The sequence below is a fragment of the Oncorhynchus gorbuscha genome, linkage group LG16 (genome assembly GCF_021184085.1).
Source record: "Oncorhynchus gorbuscha isolate QuinsamMale2020 ecotype Even-year linkage group LG16, OgorEven_v1.0, whole genome shotgun sequence".
NCBI lineage: Eukaryota > Metazoa > Chordata > Actinopteri > Salmoniformes > Salmonidae > Oncorhynchus > Oncorhynchus gorbuscha.
In genome coordinates, this window is record NC_060188.1 from 28043342 (window position 1) to 28061319 (window position 17978).

At 40.6% G+C, this 17978-nt stretch overlaps 1 protein-coding gene across 1 annotated transcript in view; it reads right to left on the reverse strand.

Moving 5' to 3' along the window:
* Positions 1–17978, reverse strand: part of LOC124000318 (syntaxin-1B) — a 55641-nt gene that overhangs the window by 7104 nt on the left and 30559 nt on the right. The window contains exons 2-5 of the mRNA XM_046306592.1: positions 16578–16652; positions 14147–14246; positions 7832–7906; positions 1499–1572 (exon numbers count right to left, since the gene is read on the reverse strand). Of these exons, the coding sequence (XP_046162548.1) occupies positions 1499–1572; positions 7832–7906; positions 14147–14246; positions 16578–16652 (324 nt within the window). The remainder of the gene's footprint in view (positions 1–1498; positions 1573–7831; positions 7907–14146; positions 14247–16577; positions 16653–17978) is intronic.

The window sequence follows — 17978 nt, forward strand, 5'->3', positions numbered from 1 at the left end:
ATGACTGCAGGAATGTCCACCGGAGCTGTTGCTAGAGAATTCAATGTTCATTGCTCTACCACGTCGTTTTAGAGAATTGGGCAGTATGTCTAACAGGTCTCAACTGCAGACCACATGTAATCACGCCAGCCCAGGACCTCCACATTTGGGTCCTACACAAGCGGGATCATCTGAGGGGAGGGGCACGGGAACTGAGGAGTATTCCTGTCTGTGATAAAGCCCTTTTATGGGGAAGAACTCATTCTGATTGGCTGGGCCTGGCTCCCAAGCGGGTGGCCCCTGCCCAGTCATGTGAAATCCATAGATTAGGGCCTAATGAATTTATTTCAATTGACTGATTTCCTTATATGAACTGTAACTCAGCAAAATCTTTGAAATTGTTCCATGTTGCCTTTATATTTTTGTTCAGTATATAAAATGTGTAATTTTAGGGTGCAAACTCAAAATTGAATACATTTCAACTCTATATCTGACAGGGTACAGGTGTCTTCTTTTTTAAAGCCCAGAACATGTGTGTGAGGTGTATAATTTGGTTTCAAAGTAGATTTGTTTAAACTACCAAGAAACACTCTATGTGACCCTGATTTAGCCCACCACAGTAAAAGGTAAAAAATGACTCTCCCTCCTGCCACAACTGATAACTGTTTGTCATTGAGCAGTTTGACAGTCTTTCACAATTCCATTCAGAGAATGTGGGGCCATCATAATTTCACTTCATATCCAAAGAATATACCTTTTGGTTTTTGTGTCACTCTAAACAAAGGCTTTTAAATCTGTTTCTATGTGAAAGGTAATTAGTCCTCATACAGACGTCAAAACCTAATGAATCTTTATCTGAGAATGTAGCTTCATTCACCATCACCGGTTAATTCGAGAACAGGTTACAACCTAAGCGGGAGAACCTACCCCAAGCCAGTGGAACATTTATCCTAATCTTCAATCATTACAGTCTGTAATCAATCACATTTCGACTCTAAAACACTTGATATATGCCAAGTTGTTTAATCTTAAAAGTACATTTGAATATATCTTTCATAGGGCCTTTCTTATGTGCTACATAATCACTTAGTTCATCAGTCATTGAAATGACATGATCAATTTAACATCTTTTCTATCATGTCAAAAGATAAAGGGATGTCAATGAGCGTTTACATTCAGTGGTGCATGACAGTCCATGGTCATGAAGGAAATCCCGCTTTTTTCTACTATATGAAGATGTATACTCTAGGCCTACGTAGTGGTGTTATGGGTAGGCATCAGGCCACATGGTACAATAACAATATGGCTTTAAATCCCGACTTGTATTCAAACAGTATTTGTTTTCGTTTTTTTTTCAAAGCCAGGTCTGCAAAGTGTAGTTGGCAGAAAGCTAAAGTTGTGGTGAGGCCGTGTATTCTCCGTCTTTATGATACACCAGCAGCTTTATGTTTGATCAACACCTTTTTGGTACTTGGCATCTCCTCAGTGGATGTGCAGAAGATACGAGTGAGTGACTCACCTGTGTCTTACGAATTCGCAGGTCTGCAGATGATCTGTTCAGCCCCTCCTCCTGCTCAATGCTCTGCTCGATTGCTTGGGAAAGAGGCACGAAACTGTGAGAAATAAACAATGGAACCGCCAAACGGAAAAGAGATTGCCCACCTCCCACTGAACTTCAGTCAATTACCTCCCCATCACAGTCAGGTAATATAGCTAGCGTGCTAATATGCTAACTTTTTGCCATCTTGGGTGGAGCAATTAGTATGTCATGGGCAATGTGCTAATGCTACAATTACAAATAGACCCAGGCCTAATGATAAAAGTATGCTGTTTTACAACAGATAGAGAGGTATTTTACTTAATGGGTCATTATATAGTACCAAACCTGATAGAGGGAATTCAGAACTGAGTTATGGCATAAATGGAACTTAATTCCCTTTTCATGTACTTTTCCCTCTAAGCGTATATTCTGACCTTGAACTTAAACCAGCTGTTCGTTTGGGGGGAGATCATAGAACTGGAGGTGTGGCAGAGGTGTGTTTACCGATACGCTGTATTCTGACCTTGACTTAATTCCCTTATAATTCTGCCACCTTTATGTGCAAGGAAATCATTAATAAGGTCGAGCAACCTGTCGGTTCCAAGTGGAAAAATATCTACTTCACGATAGAAATAACACCAATCTCCATGCACTGCAATTCATAAATTGATAAGGGCTATTGATAAGACCTAGGTAAATGAATAATCAGTTTGGATAAAGGGATTATAAATATACAGTACCTTCAGAAAGTATTCACACCCCTTGAGTTATTCCACATTTTGTTGTGTTACAGCCTGAATTCACTATGGATTGTGGGTTTATTTTACACCCAATACCAATAATGACATAGTAAAAACATGTTTTTAGACATTTTTGCTAATTTATTGAAAATTAAATAATGTAATATCTCATTTACATAATTATTCCCACTGCTGAGTCAATACTTTGTAGAACCACCTTTGGCTGCGATTACAGCTGTGAGTCTTTCTGGGTAAGTCTCTAAGAGCTTTGCACAGCTGGATTGTGCAACATTTGCACATTATTATTTTCAAAATTCTTCAAGCTCTGTCAAATTGGTTGTTGATCATTGCTAGAAAACCATTTTCAAATCTTGCCATAGATATTCAAGCCGATTTAAGGCAAAACTGTAACTGTGCAACTGAGGAACATTCAATGCCACCCTTACAGAAAAAAACATGATTTCACATGTGGAAAATCACATGATTTCATATAAAATGTCCAAAATAAAACCTGTGTTCATGGAACTTCACTTCATGTTATCACAGGTTGCTTTACATGTCATCACGTTACCACACTAACTTCACATATGATCACATGAAAACCTTTTTTTGTAGCACTTCACTTTATGTGGTTAGGGCCTCTTGGTAAGCAACGCCAGTGTGTATTTGGCCTTATGTTTTAGGTTATTATCCTGCTGAAAGGTGCATTTATCTCCCAGTGTCTGTTGGAAAGCAGACTGAACTAGGTTTCCTCAATGATTTTGCATGTGCTTAGCTCTATTCTGATTCTTTTTATCCTAAAACAAATCCTTAGTCCTTGCAGATGACAAGCATACCCATAACATGAAGCAGCCACCACCATTCTTGTAAATAAGTAGAGTGGTACTCAGATTTGCCCTAAACATAACACTTTGTATTGAGGACAAAAAGTTCATTTCTTTGCCACATTTTTTGCAGTATTACTTTAGTGCCTTTTTGCAAACAAGATACATGTTTTGGAATATTTTTGTCCTGTACAGGCATCTTTCTTTTCACTGAGTGCTTTCTTCCACCTCCGGAAAATGATTTAGGAAGGGCGCCTGTATCTTTGTAGTGAGTGGGTATATTGAAATCCCATCCAAAGTGTCATTAATAACTGCACCATGCTCAAAGGGATATTCAATGTCTGCTTTTTTTTTACCCATCTACCAATAGCTGCCCTTCTTTGAGAACCATAGGAAAACCTCCCTGGTCTTTGTGGTTGAATCTGTGCTTGGAATTCACTACTCGACATAGGGCCCTTACAAATAATTGTATATATGGGGTACAGAGATGGGGTAGTCATTTAAAAATCATGTTATGTGACTTGTTTAAGCACATTTTTAGTCCTGCACTTATTTAGGCTTGCCATAACAAAAAGATTGAATGCTTATTGACTCAAGACATTTCAACTTAAAATGTTATTCATTTGTAAACATTTCTAAAAACATTATTCCACTTTGACATTATGGGTATTGTGTGTAGATCAGTGACACGAAATCTGAATGTAGTCCATTTCAAATTCAGACTGTAACACAACAAAATGTGGAACAATTCAAGGGGTGTGAATACTTTCAGAAGGCACTGTAGGCCATTTTCAACACGAGAAGTTGCTTTTTAGGGGCAGTTGCTCTTTCAATCAAAATGCGTCAAAAAGGAATAGATTTCCTAAGTGTGAATTGGGCCCATCGTGTTGCTGACCACAAACCAAACATTATTTTCCAGTTGTGTTCTAAATGTGATGTAACTGTGTAAAATTCCCTTGATGCATTTAATTTGGATCAGCAAAACAGAGAAATAGCAGGATTTTGGGATGTCAAACTGTCAGTTTATGACATACTATCTCCTTTTGAACAAATACAATGTTTCCAAAACTATAAAATATTGATCCCAAATAACACATTCGGGGGATTCTGACAAGACCATTTTAAATAGAGGCAGTGTCCTTAAAAAGCTTTTGAAAAAAAAAGGTAATTCCTGTTACATGTTTATGGACAAATGTTGGGTTTCTCACAACTACGAGATAATGTGATTCCCAATATAATATATTGTGTACTGTATGTGATTATTCAAACATATTTTGTGCACCATTGTTTAACATGGGTTTTCTCTCTCTCTCTCTGTGTGACCTTCCCCAAGAGCATTTTCAAAAACAATAAAGAGAAAATGGAGAAATAAAAGAATGTCAAACAAAAGCACCAGATTATAGGACCTATTATATCACCCATAGTATAACATTTGCATTTGTGAATCATCTATGTAGGATTTGTAAAGGCTTCATTAAGCTTCATAAGATTGTCAATATAACTGTACAACCCACCTCACAATATCTCCACCTCTTAACCTCTTTTAGGCTCCCGAGTGGCGCAGCGGTCTAAGGCAAAGCAACTCAGTGCTAGAGGCGTCACTACAGACCCTGGTTCGATCCCGGCTGTATCAGCCGTGATCAGGAGTCCCATAGGGCGGCACACAATTGGCCCAGCGTCATCCGGGTTAGGGGAGGGTTAGAGGTAGGCCGTCATGGTAAAATAAGAATTTGTTCTTAACTGACTTGCCTAGTTAAATAAAGGTTAAATAAATCAAATTAAAATAATAACATAGAGTTCCCCTGTTATATTCCAGATGAATTGCCTCACCATATGGCGCACACTCTTCCTATAAATTAAGCCAACTTTGAGCCCACCTTAAATCATTAACAAAGGAGATTTCCATATTGCTGATTGGATGCTTTGTTGCTACTGCATGGTGCCCAGATGCCAATGTCCCATCACTGTTCATTACCTTTGATAGAGGAAGCCCTCTCTCAGCATCAAAGTATTTTGGGATGCAATTTAGAAGAAACAACCAGATGAGTGGGAGTCTTCAAGATTATTGGACTAAAATAAAGAACGAAGCTAGAAGAATGCGTCTCAGCACCTTTGAGTGAGCGGTTTCCTATCTGTCTTCAGAGGGAGCTTATATGTCAAATGAGATTAGTCTAAAACTCCTACCGGTATTTAAATTCTAGTCCCACAAATCAGACCTCTTGTGCACGTTTGTATAGTATCTTAGTAGTGGTCTATCAGCTGTGAGTGGGTTGTACACTGAGACCTTTGAGATGTGCCTCATGGTGCTTCAGGTATATTGGTATCAACTACACATAATAAGTATGATTTGTTTTAGTTTGTGTCTCTGAAATGATCCATTTTATGTTACGTATTCTTGACCTATCTTTGGTCTTGTATCTTGTGCAGTGCACGTGTGGTAATGTGGATAACGCAGGGCATCTATAGAGTACTTACCCACAGCATCTATGAGGTCATACAGTATCTCTCTACGATGGTTTCCCTATCGTTGCATAACATCCTGACCAATCCAGAGACGCTACAGTATAGTTGAGCATCTATCTTTAGTGGTGGATCTACGGTTGGCCAGCTACCTAGCTACAGTACAGCAGCGCTCCCCGGTGAGGCACTTCCTCTGGCTTGCTGCCTTTTCATTTTCCACTGTGTCAAGACTCAGCTGATTTGCATAATAATGCCAAGGGGGGGGGGGTCTCCTTAATGTGGTCTTTAAGCAAGGGGTTTACTTGTCTTTCAGTAAATATCAACACTCTACTTGGCTGGTTGAAAGGTCATTTGATCATTGTTGTTCTGCTGGTTAAACACTTTGTCTGGCTGGATGAGACAGGAGCTGCTTCTCTCTCCTGGACTGCAAAGCTACCGTATGACATACTCTACAAGGAAGCAGAGTAGTAGCATAGTGTAGCGGTCGCCTGTCAACCTAAGTTGATCTTTCACACGAGGTCTGATGGAAAATGGTGCATTTTTGGAGCGCAGTGTATAATGCAGCTTGGCATTCAATTCATCTGAATGTTATTACTTTTGCTGTACTGAAGGTGGTTGAATGCACCATTCAGTGTATTGGGAGTCTAAAGAGGTTGCTTCTTCATTTACAAACTAGACTGGTGAGCAACTATAAATGGCAGTTCTTATATTTGTAAAAAAGCATTTTCAATTTTTTTTTATGAGGCACAGGATAGCATTCCTAAGAAGGGCGAAAATCTAAATTGCTACACCATCAAGACCTATTACAGTTTTTAAAGGACATTGGTCAATTCTCACTTTATTAGTTATTAAGAAATGTTCAGCAAAGCAACATATTGCACCTAGAACCCGGTGTCAACTGATATGCGACCTGACATGCTGGCAGTCTGAGGGCAGAGGCTGGAGGCAGAGAAGGCGTTTGGATGACAAGAGTGATGTCTGCTCCATTGCGACTTTGCTTTCTACAATATGCCCCTTCGGGACAACCTATTTTCTACAACAAAACCCCTGAAGTATATTCTCTGTTCTCTACTGTATGTATAACTAGGCAGCTGACGAGCTGATTTAATTGCCAAATGATTTGCATATATTCACGTGTTCACAGTGGGTGGGGTTGAAATGTACAGTAATGGTACTGTAAAAAAATAGATCATTTGACAAATTCTGCATTTTTTTTCTGTATAGCGTCAAATCAAAGAGTGTCCAACATTTTTGTATGCTCTCTGTTGTGACCTTTACTTCCTACTCAATTATATTATAAATCTACCACATGAGAGAGACTGTTGTACTTACAAACGATGTCGCGGCTAAGGTTCAAACAAACACACACTTGCAAGACTGCAGAATGTTCTGTACACTCAACATATTGCAAATATTTGTCTGTGCGTTCGAGATACATGTGGAAAACTAAAACATGAAAAGCAGATCCATGTTTGTTGAAGGACAAAAACAGAAAGACTTTGTGGGGATTGCAATTATAGACCGATATGCACCATGACAGCAGTTTTCAGTGTGCATGTGCGAGCGTGAATGGGATGTGTGTTGGGGCGAATGGTTGGTTGGAACTCCCAGATAGATGAATTCACTGCTCGACCGCCACACATTAATGCAGGAATGTCCTTGAACTGTTAACTCTCAATGCAGTTAACATTTAGCCGTCTCAGCTTTGCTCTTAGCTATAATTCTCCCCTCATTAAAAATACAATTGTTGGAAATGATACACTGACCCCAGTTGACTCTTGTCCTTAACAAAAGTCCCCGAGACGCTCATTTGACGTTATTGCAGGGGGCCACTAGATGTAACAAATCTCTTTCTTTTTGCCCATCGTAACCATTTTGTTTTAGTATGTTGGGCCTGAAATCATGGGGACTCCCTTGAGGCCAAACACACTCTGATTTAAGGGGCTGATAAAGACTAAACATTGTCTTGTGTTTTTATTTGCGCTATAGAAATCGGCTGTTGCCATTACATAAATGTCTTTATCTGTCCATCAGTGTTCTAGTCAGGTAATCTAGTGAAGCAAGTGTTCTGGCTCTGAGCAAGTGTTTTAGTACCGAGTTCAGATTGAAAATGGAAAAAATATATAGGGTCGGGTTGACATCATTTCCTTCATAGCCAAGAGGTTCTAATCTTGTGTTCAACATCTAGCTGAGGCGTGGACAACTTAACTCCGTGCGGTATTGGTTGACATGGTGTTTTTCAGATGCAATGTTTCACACAACATTTTCCATTTTCATTTTATACTTACCTTTTAATTTTGAGCGAACTTTATTGGCTGTCTTCTTGATGTCAGCTGTGAGGTCCTCCAACTCCTGCTTGGTCTCTGAGATACAGAAAGAGAGACAGAATTATGCGACACTCAACATTGTGTTCCATGTTGTAAACATTATGGCAACGATATTCAGATATCGCAATTCACAACCTGTGTCAATTACAGTACCACTTATAAAACAACTTAGATTGTCAGTAAATTAATGTACCACATGTGAGTGATATTGCAAATACTCTTATGTATGTAACAGTATGCAAACATACAAGTGGGCGAATTGAGAAGAGATATCGTATGTGTATAATCAGTTTATTCATCAGTTTTATTATCTTGACTAAGAATATGGGATTGTGTAGTCAGTGTGTTAATAAGCCTGTGTGTGGGACTCAGCTGCAGTGTTTTAAAGTCAGTGTGTTAATAAGCCTGTGTGTGGGACTCAGCTGCAGTGTTTTAAAGTCAGTGTGTTAATAAGCCTGTGTGTGGGACTCAGCTGCAGTGTTTTAAAGTCAGTGTGTTAATAAGCCTGTGTGTGGACTCAGCTGCAGTGTTTTAAAGTCAGTGTGTTAATAAGCCTGTGTGTGGGACTCAGCTGCAGTGTTTTAAAGTCAGTGTGTTAATAAGCCTGTGTGTGGGACTCAGCTGCAGTGTTTTAAAGTCAGTGTGTTAATAAGCCTGTGTGTGGGACTCAGCTGCAGTGTTTTAAAGTCAGTGTGTTAATAAGCCTGTGTGTGGGACTCAGCTGCAGTGTTTTAAAGTCAGTGTGTTAATAAGCCTGTGTGTGGGACTCAGCTGCAGTGTTTTAAAGTCAGTGTGTTAATAAGCCTGTGTGTGGGACTCAGCTGCAGTGTTTTAAAGTCAGTGTGTTAATAAGCCTGTGTGTGGGACTCAGCTGCAGTGTTTTAAAGTCAGTGTGTTAATAAGCCTGTGTGTGGGACTCAGCTGCAGTGTTTTAAAGTCAGTGTGTTAATAAGCCTGTGTGTGGGACTCAGCTGCAGTGTTTGGGCTGATTTATTACCGCTGCAGTGCCATTCATTCAGTCACTGGAAACCAGCTCAGCCCTTTCTGTCTCTCCTCTCCTCTCCTCTCCTCTCCTCTCCTCTCCTCTCCTCTCCTCTCCTCTCCTCTCCTCTCCTCTCCTCTCCTCTCCTCTCCTCTCCTCTCCTCTCCTCTCCTCTCCTCTCCTCTCCTCTCCTCTCCTCTCTTCCTCGCCTCCCTCCCTCCCTCCCTCCCACCCACACACTTCACTTCCTACAGTACCTCATCCTCTCCTTCCTTCGCACCCGTAATTCCCTCAATCACTCCCTTCTCTATCGCCCCACCTCCGCAAACACCCCAACACTCTCGTCTAGTCTAGTGCAAAAGTCTGTTTTCCAGAACACTCCACCAACAAGAAGACTATCTCCTAACACATAATTAACTGATAATAGAAACTCATATGCATAATTTGTTGATCTACAATAAATGTATAACGTCTACCCATGATTATACATAACTAATGAGTTAAATGCCGGCATGTTTCTCTCGTGTTGTAATTTGGCTGTTGGCTCAATAAGAAAGTTTGCGCTTTACCTAAGATAAGAGTTTTCACAAGAGTGCAGCACCTAAATCCTCTGGTTAATCTTAAAACATGGGCCTTGTAGCCTCGTCCCTCATGAACCATAAATAAACAACATATCTAATTATGTGAAGCCTGGAAGTACACTCTTAGAAAAAAAGGTGCTATCTAGAATCTAAAAAAAAGTCAGAAATGAGCCGGAAATTGGAATTGTTTACAATGAATCATTCAACACGCGAAAATAATATAATTTAAAATCACATTTTTGTGGTAGAAAAGGATATTCATCATATAGACAACAGTAGGCTGCTACAGGCATACAGTATACTAACACTGCTCTCTAGCATTATTATGTGCATTGAAATGTAGGGACTGTTCTGTCCATCACAAGTAAATCAAATGAGATATTTACAGGAAAATGAAGATAACCAGTCATTTGTATACAGAAAACACAGATAGGAGAATTATCTTTCAATGTACTGTATCAGCAAGGAAAGCCATTGTAGTTTTGTGATATTTGATTGGGGTATATTTAGAGTTAGTTAGTGCCAATTACCCTGTAATTACTGGGCAATGTTTAGGTGCTATCAACAAACCAATCAGATGCTAACAAGTGCCTGTCTGGTACTTCATGCTGTAGGTAAACACTGGAAGCCTTGCTTGCTGGGTTGCGTTTTGTTTTGAATCCTGTGCTGTTTTTGAACTAATTGTTTGTGTATTACATGTGTCCTGTAGCTACTCTCTGCCTCTGCACTTTACCTGTCTATCGATTGTCCCAAAAGCAAAAAGGGTCCTATGTTACTGAACTGGCAACTCATATATGCACACAACGACACCTCCTTGTGGGTCAATACTGTTGTCTAGGACTAGCATCCGTGATTTATATTTCAAAACACATGAGCTAGCTACAACACAAAGCCATTTCAGTTGAAAGATTTAGCTTTTGCCCTCTAAGAAAAAACCCTGAACCCTAACCTATAAGGCATTTTATGTGTGTACGTGTAACTGGATGTAGACTACAACTAAATAGCTTACTAAATATTTTGGCTGCTGTGTATTGCCTTCCGTTGACAGGTCCGCCCTGTCCTTGTGTACACCCTGTGTGTAACGTGATAGGTGAATTCAGTGCTCGACTCAAATGGAGGGATTCCTCTGGATTTCACTATACATTATGGAGATGCCCTTCGGCCATGATTGGAGAGAGGCATGAGATTTAAACATGTCCCCGTTGCCAAGTCCACGGTGTATTATGAATAACTACAGGCTACAGCGTTGGGTTTCCAACTGATGATAAATGAATACGGTTTCTCTCCACGGATTTCTTCAGTAAGCAACTACACTTCCCAGCATGCATTATTCAAGGGAGTACACTGGAATGCATTTTGTATCGTCCACTGACTGCCAAACATTATTTGGAATGGCTTGACATAGGGATTGGCCAAATTTAAGCTTTTGGTTCATTTTGAGGATATACATGTAATATTAAGCTTGAACACATGAATATAATTAAAAAAACATAACAGAAACAGAAATATGCCAGCAATTCTGTCGGGACAACATACTTACTTACTGTCTGAGTTGTAATATTTAATATAATCAATAATTACAGTGAATCTAAAGATATTATGTTTCTGTGAATAAAACTATAGTTTTGGCAAGTTGGTTAGGACAACTACTTTGTGCATGACACAATAATTTTTCCAACAATTGTTAACAGACAGATTATTTCACTTATAATTCACTGTATCACAATTCCAGTGGGATAGAAGTTGACATACAATAAGTTGACTGTGCAGCTTGGGAAACTCCACAAAATCAAGCTTCTAATAGGCTAATTGACATAATTTGAGTCTATTGGAGGTGTACCTGTGGATGTATTTCAAGGCCTACCTTCAAACTCAGTGCCTCTTTGCTTGACATCATGTGAAAATCAAAAGAAATCAGCCAAGACCTCAGAAAAACTTTGTAGACCTCCACAAGTCAGGTTCATCCTTGGGAGAAATTTCCAAACGCCTGAAGGTACCACATTCATCTTTACAAACAATAGTATGCAAGTATAAACACCATGGGACCACGCAGCCATCATACCGCTCAGGAAGGAGATGCGTTCTGTCTCCTAGAGATGAAAGTACTTTGGTGTGAAAAGTACAAATCAATCCCAGAACAACAGCAAAGGACCTTGTGAAGATGCTGGAGGAAACGGGTAAAAAAGTATGTATATCCACAGTAAAACGAGTCCTATATTGACATAACCTGAAAGGCCACTCAGCAAGGAAGAAGCCACTGCTCTAAAACCGCAATTAAAAAGCCAGACTACGGTTTGCACATGGGGACAAAGATTGTGCTTTTTGGGGAAATGTCCTCTGGTCTGATGAAACAAAAATAGGACTGTTTGGCGATAATGACCATCGTTATGTTTGGAGGAAAAAGGGGGATGCTTGCAAGCCGAAGAACATCATCCCAACTGTGAAGCACGGGGGTGGCAGCATCATGTTGTGGGGGTGCTTTGCTGCCGGAGGGACTGGTGCACTTCACAAAATAGATGGCATCATGAGGAAGTAAAATTGTGTGGATATATTGAAGTAACATCTCAAGTCATCAGTCAGGAAGTTAAAGCTTGGTTGCAAATGGGTCTTCCAAATGGACAATGACCCCAAGCATACTTTCAAAGTTGTTGCAAAATGGCTTAAGGACAACAAAATCAAGGTATTGGAGTGGCCATCACAAAGCCCTTACCTTAATCCTATAGAAAATTTGTGAGCAGAACTGAAAAAGCGTGTGCGAGCTAGGAGGCCTACAAACCTGATTCAGTTACACCAACTCTGTCAGGAGGACTGGGCCAAAATTCACCCAACTTATTCTGGGAAGCTTGTGGAAGTCTACCTGAAACATTTGACCCAAGTTTACATTTTTTTTTAAAGGCAATGCTACCAAATACTAATTGAGTGTACGTAAACTTCTTGACCCACAGGGAATGTGATCAAAGAAATAAAAACTGAAATAAAATCATTCTCTTTAAAGTTATTCTGACATTTCACATTCATAAAATAAAGTGGCGATCCTAACTGACCTAAGACAGGGAATTTTTACTAGCATTAAATGTCAGAAATGGTGAAAAACTGAGTTTAAATGTATTTGGCTAAGGTGTACGTAAACATCTGACTTCAACTGTGTACGTAAGAAATGATCTTCCTACTCAGACACTTTAGTTACAAAGAAATATTCCAAATGGCCAGATTCCCCACGTTTATCAAATAAAGAAATCCGACAACACACACACACACACATAGCACAGCAACCACATACTTACTAGTTAAATCACCTGGGTAGATAACTAGTAACCAGCTAGCTCACTCACAAAAACTGAACTCCGACAACTAGTCCCCTGGAGAAAGTCCTTCATGAAGCATGCATGACAAGAAAAAAAAGGAAGGGAAAGGGGGGAGGAGGAAAGGAACAAAAGACAGACAGAAAGAGACAGAAACAGTCCAACAACATTACATAAGATAAAACATGCATGTGTAGAAATTCAAATCAAATATTGAAATCATAAGGCAAAAAAACCGGTGTGCAAAAACACATTGAAGAGCCACAATAAAAGTGATTGGACAATAAAAGGGATGTGAACGTGTTCGAAAAGGAAGTGACATCTGAAGGATTCCGTGATGAGGGTACAGTAGGTATTGTGCCACTGCCTGCCCTGAGACTCTGGGTTAACACAGACTAGAGGTTGTCTGACAAGGCCTAATATTAGCAATGAAACATTCATTCACTCCAGTTGAGTCACTAGCAGACTGGGTCACTGTGAACTCGGAAGAACATACTACACTCATCTCCTAACAACCGCACGGCCCTACTGCAGCACGGCAACAATGAAGGGGCCATTTTCTGAAACATCTTCCACTGTACGTTTTTGACTGATTGATTGTGGCATATTTTGGGCCCTATTGAGGTTTTGACAAAATGCCAGACAGTCATCAGGACCTAAAAGCAGTGGTTGAAGGTTAACAAGATTGGATATCAATCAAATTATTGGAGAAAATACAATATTATTAAAATATTTATATACATCTTCATGTCTGTTTTATTGTACACTTATAAGTGCTATGCAAGGTAATACATTAGTGCTCTTCATTTTTTGAAAGCCTGCCTAAAAACAACTTCATTTCATATTAGGGCAAATTTAAGTGCTGTCTTCATTGATCCGTAAGTTTAAAATATGTTATAATAGTGACAATATTTTCACAATAAACACAAAATACAAAACAACTTTTCCTTGAGTATTCAATGAGTGTGGTGGTGAACCCTTCGTCAACCAGTGGGTGGAGTCCCACCCTTGCAAAATAATTTGTTAAGTCGTGTGTGTTGGCCGGGTGTGTGTGCGTGGGCCGGGTGTGACTCAGTAAGAGATGCGTGGGTGGGGTCACATTCACTGGGTGCGTGGGTGGAGTGCCTCCCACAGGTATATCGCCAGGGTCACACACACACTTAAACCCATCTGTCTCCGCTATCCTCAGGCCCTTCCTGACTCCCCCTCACACAGACCTGAAAGGATTTGATACAGATAGTAAACCGGAAAGCAATATTGAATTTTCTGCCATATCACTTCTACCTATCCAGTCCTGTCAGAGCTGCAAGGTGGAGTCCATAAGGACTGAGGGAAAGCAGTATGGAACTGGTATGGAATTGGCCCCATCTTAAAAGTATCCATTCGGGCTCATGGATGTGGCGAGACTTACTTTCGTCAGGGTTGGGCGCTGCCAGGATGGCGCTATGCTGCTTCTTGACCTGCTCCACATCTTCTGACAGCTTATCTATACAGACTCGGATCTCTTCCACCTGCACAGGGAGTGAGAAGGAGGGGGCAGAGGCAACATACACAAGGGCTTAATTCCTGTACCCTTTAAATGGGTGTACTGTCAAATGGCTGTGGCCTAAGGAGCTTTTCCATTCTAGTAATTATATTTCTATGGAATCAACCAACCGCAGCCACCCATGGAGAGCATGTGTGTACAGCATGAGAGAGCTGAGAGCCTCTGAACCTCATCATGGACAGCACTACCTCACATACTCAATCATCGACTGACATGACGACCCAATGGAAGCACTTTCTGATGGGTGGGAGAGCAGGGGAATCTCCATAAAACGACATAAGTCAATTACTGACTGATAATTATCATCTCTGCTGCCTTAGGTTTGGGAGACTTGATTCTTAGCCATTGTTGGGAGAATTGCATGTTATAAAGTGTTTTCACACTGAGACATCACAGCGAGACCTGTTTACATACATACACCCGCAATAACATCTGCTAAACACATGCATGTGACAAGTAACATTTGATTCGATTGTTAATACCTTATTAAAGTATTAGCTATATATCGTCACTCGTTGTGGATCAACATCTCTATCTAGCACTTGTATGATACAAGATGGCCGCTGTTTTAATGGTGGGTGTTCAAACTCCTCCAACCCCACAGAATGTGCAGAGGCGCCTGCAGATAATACATTTACAAGAACTTCTGACTATACCCCTGAAAGCCTGTGCAAAGTCAGACTCAGACCATCTGAATGTGTTGTGTAATCCAATTCCCAATACAGACGTGTTTTGGCACTGTTTGTGGATATGCGGATACTGAGCCTATATGTGTTCTGCATTCCTATTCCTTCTCTACTCAATTATTAAAAGCTATTTTTCTTTCTAGGGGACAGAGAGTTCAATGACAATGGCTTGTGAGCTACTTCCTCAACGAAGCTAAGGCATACCGAATCAACTCATTCTTTATAGTGAATCATTGTTTAGCCCAGATTGAGCCAATTCCCCTTCCCCTATAGTGTTCACTTAATAGTTTTAGAGGAGAGCGTTGTAAAGCAGACAGATTCGTCTCCGCTAGAACGGAGGAGTTGAGCCACGGCTCATAAGATAGTGAGGAGCACAGCTAAGCCAGGCTCAATAACTGCGCCCAGCCTGCAGCAGCAGCAGAGCTCTTCAAAGGCAGGTGTCCTCAATCCCAGCTAGCCCCTCAGGGCCCCACTAACAGTGTCTACTGCTTCTTGATGGGCCAGAGAGTCTGCTTACCTGGTCTTCCAGGCTTGATAAGATGCTGATCAAAAGACAAGGACCAGAGTTGTGGATTTGGTTTGCGATTCCTGGTGCTGTATTGCAGATAACTGTGTATCTGTTCCAAGGTTTTTGCTTTAACAGCCGTTTCAAAGAGAGAAAACAATTCCTCTGTGTAAAAAAATGGAGGCCGCGTTCTGGGCGTCTTGCACAACAAAAAAAATCAGCTACTTGACATTTTAAGCCACAGATTGTCTGTACTTCCATAAATGCTGGGGCACTCTGTAGCCATATTGTCAGACATCCAGGGTCTTAATGTCTTCGTTAAGACTTAACACTCAGCGATAAAGAGTTCTGGCAGCATCTCCAACATATAAAATATACCACTGATAGAGTTGAATGATTCACTGCAGTCTTATTATGGTAGGAAGAAGAGTAAGGTCACTCAATTTTGGCATATTAGTCTAAATAAATCACATGAAACCCAGGGGGAGGGAAATAAAAGCTGTTTCATCCTCCACACCTTGTTCTTTAATTAGCTTTCCCCCGCCATTGGATCATCAATTAGTATGCAAGTCATTCTCATTTCTTGTGTTTGAACACACCAAGCATAATGTTGTTCTACTTGCATATCCTTCCCCTCCTCCTTTTTCTCTCAAAGCATGTTCCTGGTTGCATAGGATGAATGTTGAAAGAAATGATTCTTCATCACTTTCAATTTTGAAAGATAAAGCTGAAGGGAACATGACCTGGGTATAATGTAGCCAGTAGGCCTATTTTATTTTCTCGTTTTTACATTATGTGGCCTGATTTCACCCTTAATGATATGGCATTAATATGTACTGCACTTGGAAACACTATTAAATGGGGAACACATTAAACAGTAACACCTTAACTTGAGATATATGGCACTTATAAGGCATTTACCACCAGTTAATCAGCAATTATGACACTATGTTTAGACCTTAATTAGCCCTTTGCCCCCTTTTATGAAACATGACCCGAAGATGTGTGGATACAGGAACTACCAGGTTAAGTTTGTAATAATGGTAATTAGGATGTTTCTTATACCATTCAATGGCATGTATTACAGTTGTTTTGTTGCACTGACCTGTTCGAAGAACTCATCCATGAAGTGATCCCGGTCAACCTGGACAACTTCTTCATCATCATCGCTGTCCTTAGCCTGAGACAGAAGAGGTGAAACACAAAATCAGTCCCCCATGCACTGCACTGACATATAGCTATTTATTGCTGATTGTGTGGCTATAGATCTCTCCTGACTGTTGGAAGGGTAATGAGTAAGGATGGAAGGGTAAGGAGTAAGAATGGAAGGGTAAGGAGTAAGGATGGAAAGGGGTAAGAGGTAGAGAATAAAAAGGAAAACCCTTGTATCCATACTGCTTGGTGACATGCATGGCAACCATTTTAGATAAAGCCACAAAAAAAGGCTTTGAAATATGTACTATATTTGCGCTGTCACTTCAAACAGTTCATGATATGAAGGGAGTGACTCTCAGGGGCTCCAGAGTTGTGCAGTGGTCTAAGTACCTGGTTCGAATCCAGGCTGTATCACATCCGGCCGTGATTGGGAGTCCCATAGGGCGGCGCATCGGGGTTTGGCCGGGGTAGGCCGTCATTGTAAATAACAATTTGTTCTTAACTGACTTTCTTCGTTAAATAAAGGTTAAATTATAAATTATATATATTTAAATAACACAAACCCTTACATAAATCCTCTTCGACTTAGAGTGATGCGAGCTGTGTGAACCGACCTCAAAGGGGTCAAGGACTAAGAGACAGTGAGAAAGAGAAGCTGTATACGAAGCTGTTGAAAATGGCAGGAGAATTGATGGAACACCTTACATTTGCGCTAAAATAATAAAGATGTGTCCTCGGCTTCTTGTCGCGCTAAGCGTTGATGAATTGCCAGAGGCCCATGGAGAGGTCCTGAGGTGTGCAGTGTTGGCAAAGTGGAGCGTGGGCCGTCTGCCATAGGGCAGCACACAGCTCATTCTGTTGCTGATACAGTATTATGGGCACTACAAATTATACACCCAACGAAAAAGGTGACACCAGGCAATAGATAGGGTGAGATCACCGCATGTGTATGCTGTATGGTCAAATTGATGAACTGTTTAGGCAATAGCTTGATGGGTATTTTTCCTATTTGCGTCAGAGAAGGGCAGAGTATTCATGTTCAATTAACAGACAAGCAACAGTTAGATCTAGGGCTCTATTTAATCCGTAGCGCTGAAGAGCTGCACTATAAAGCGATAGACATTTAAAGGCAATGTTCCTGCGTTAGCTCGGACTGCATTCACAGAAAACGCTACATATGTCGGCTCAATCTGAAATTACCTTTACATTTCAATCGCGCTATAACGCTATAAACCTCAACGATACGGATTAAATCGAGCCCCTTGAGTGTTTTGTGACCTAATGGCAGTCATGTTGTACAGTACAGTTCCCGCTCAGCCCAGTCAAAACTGTTCGCTGCTCTGGCTCCCCA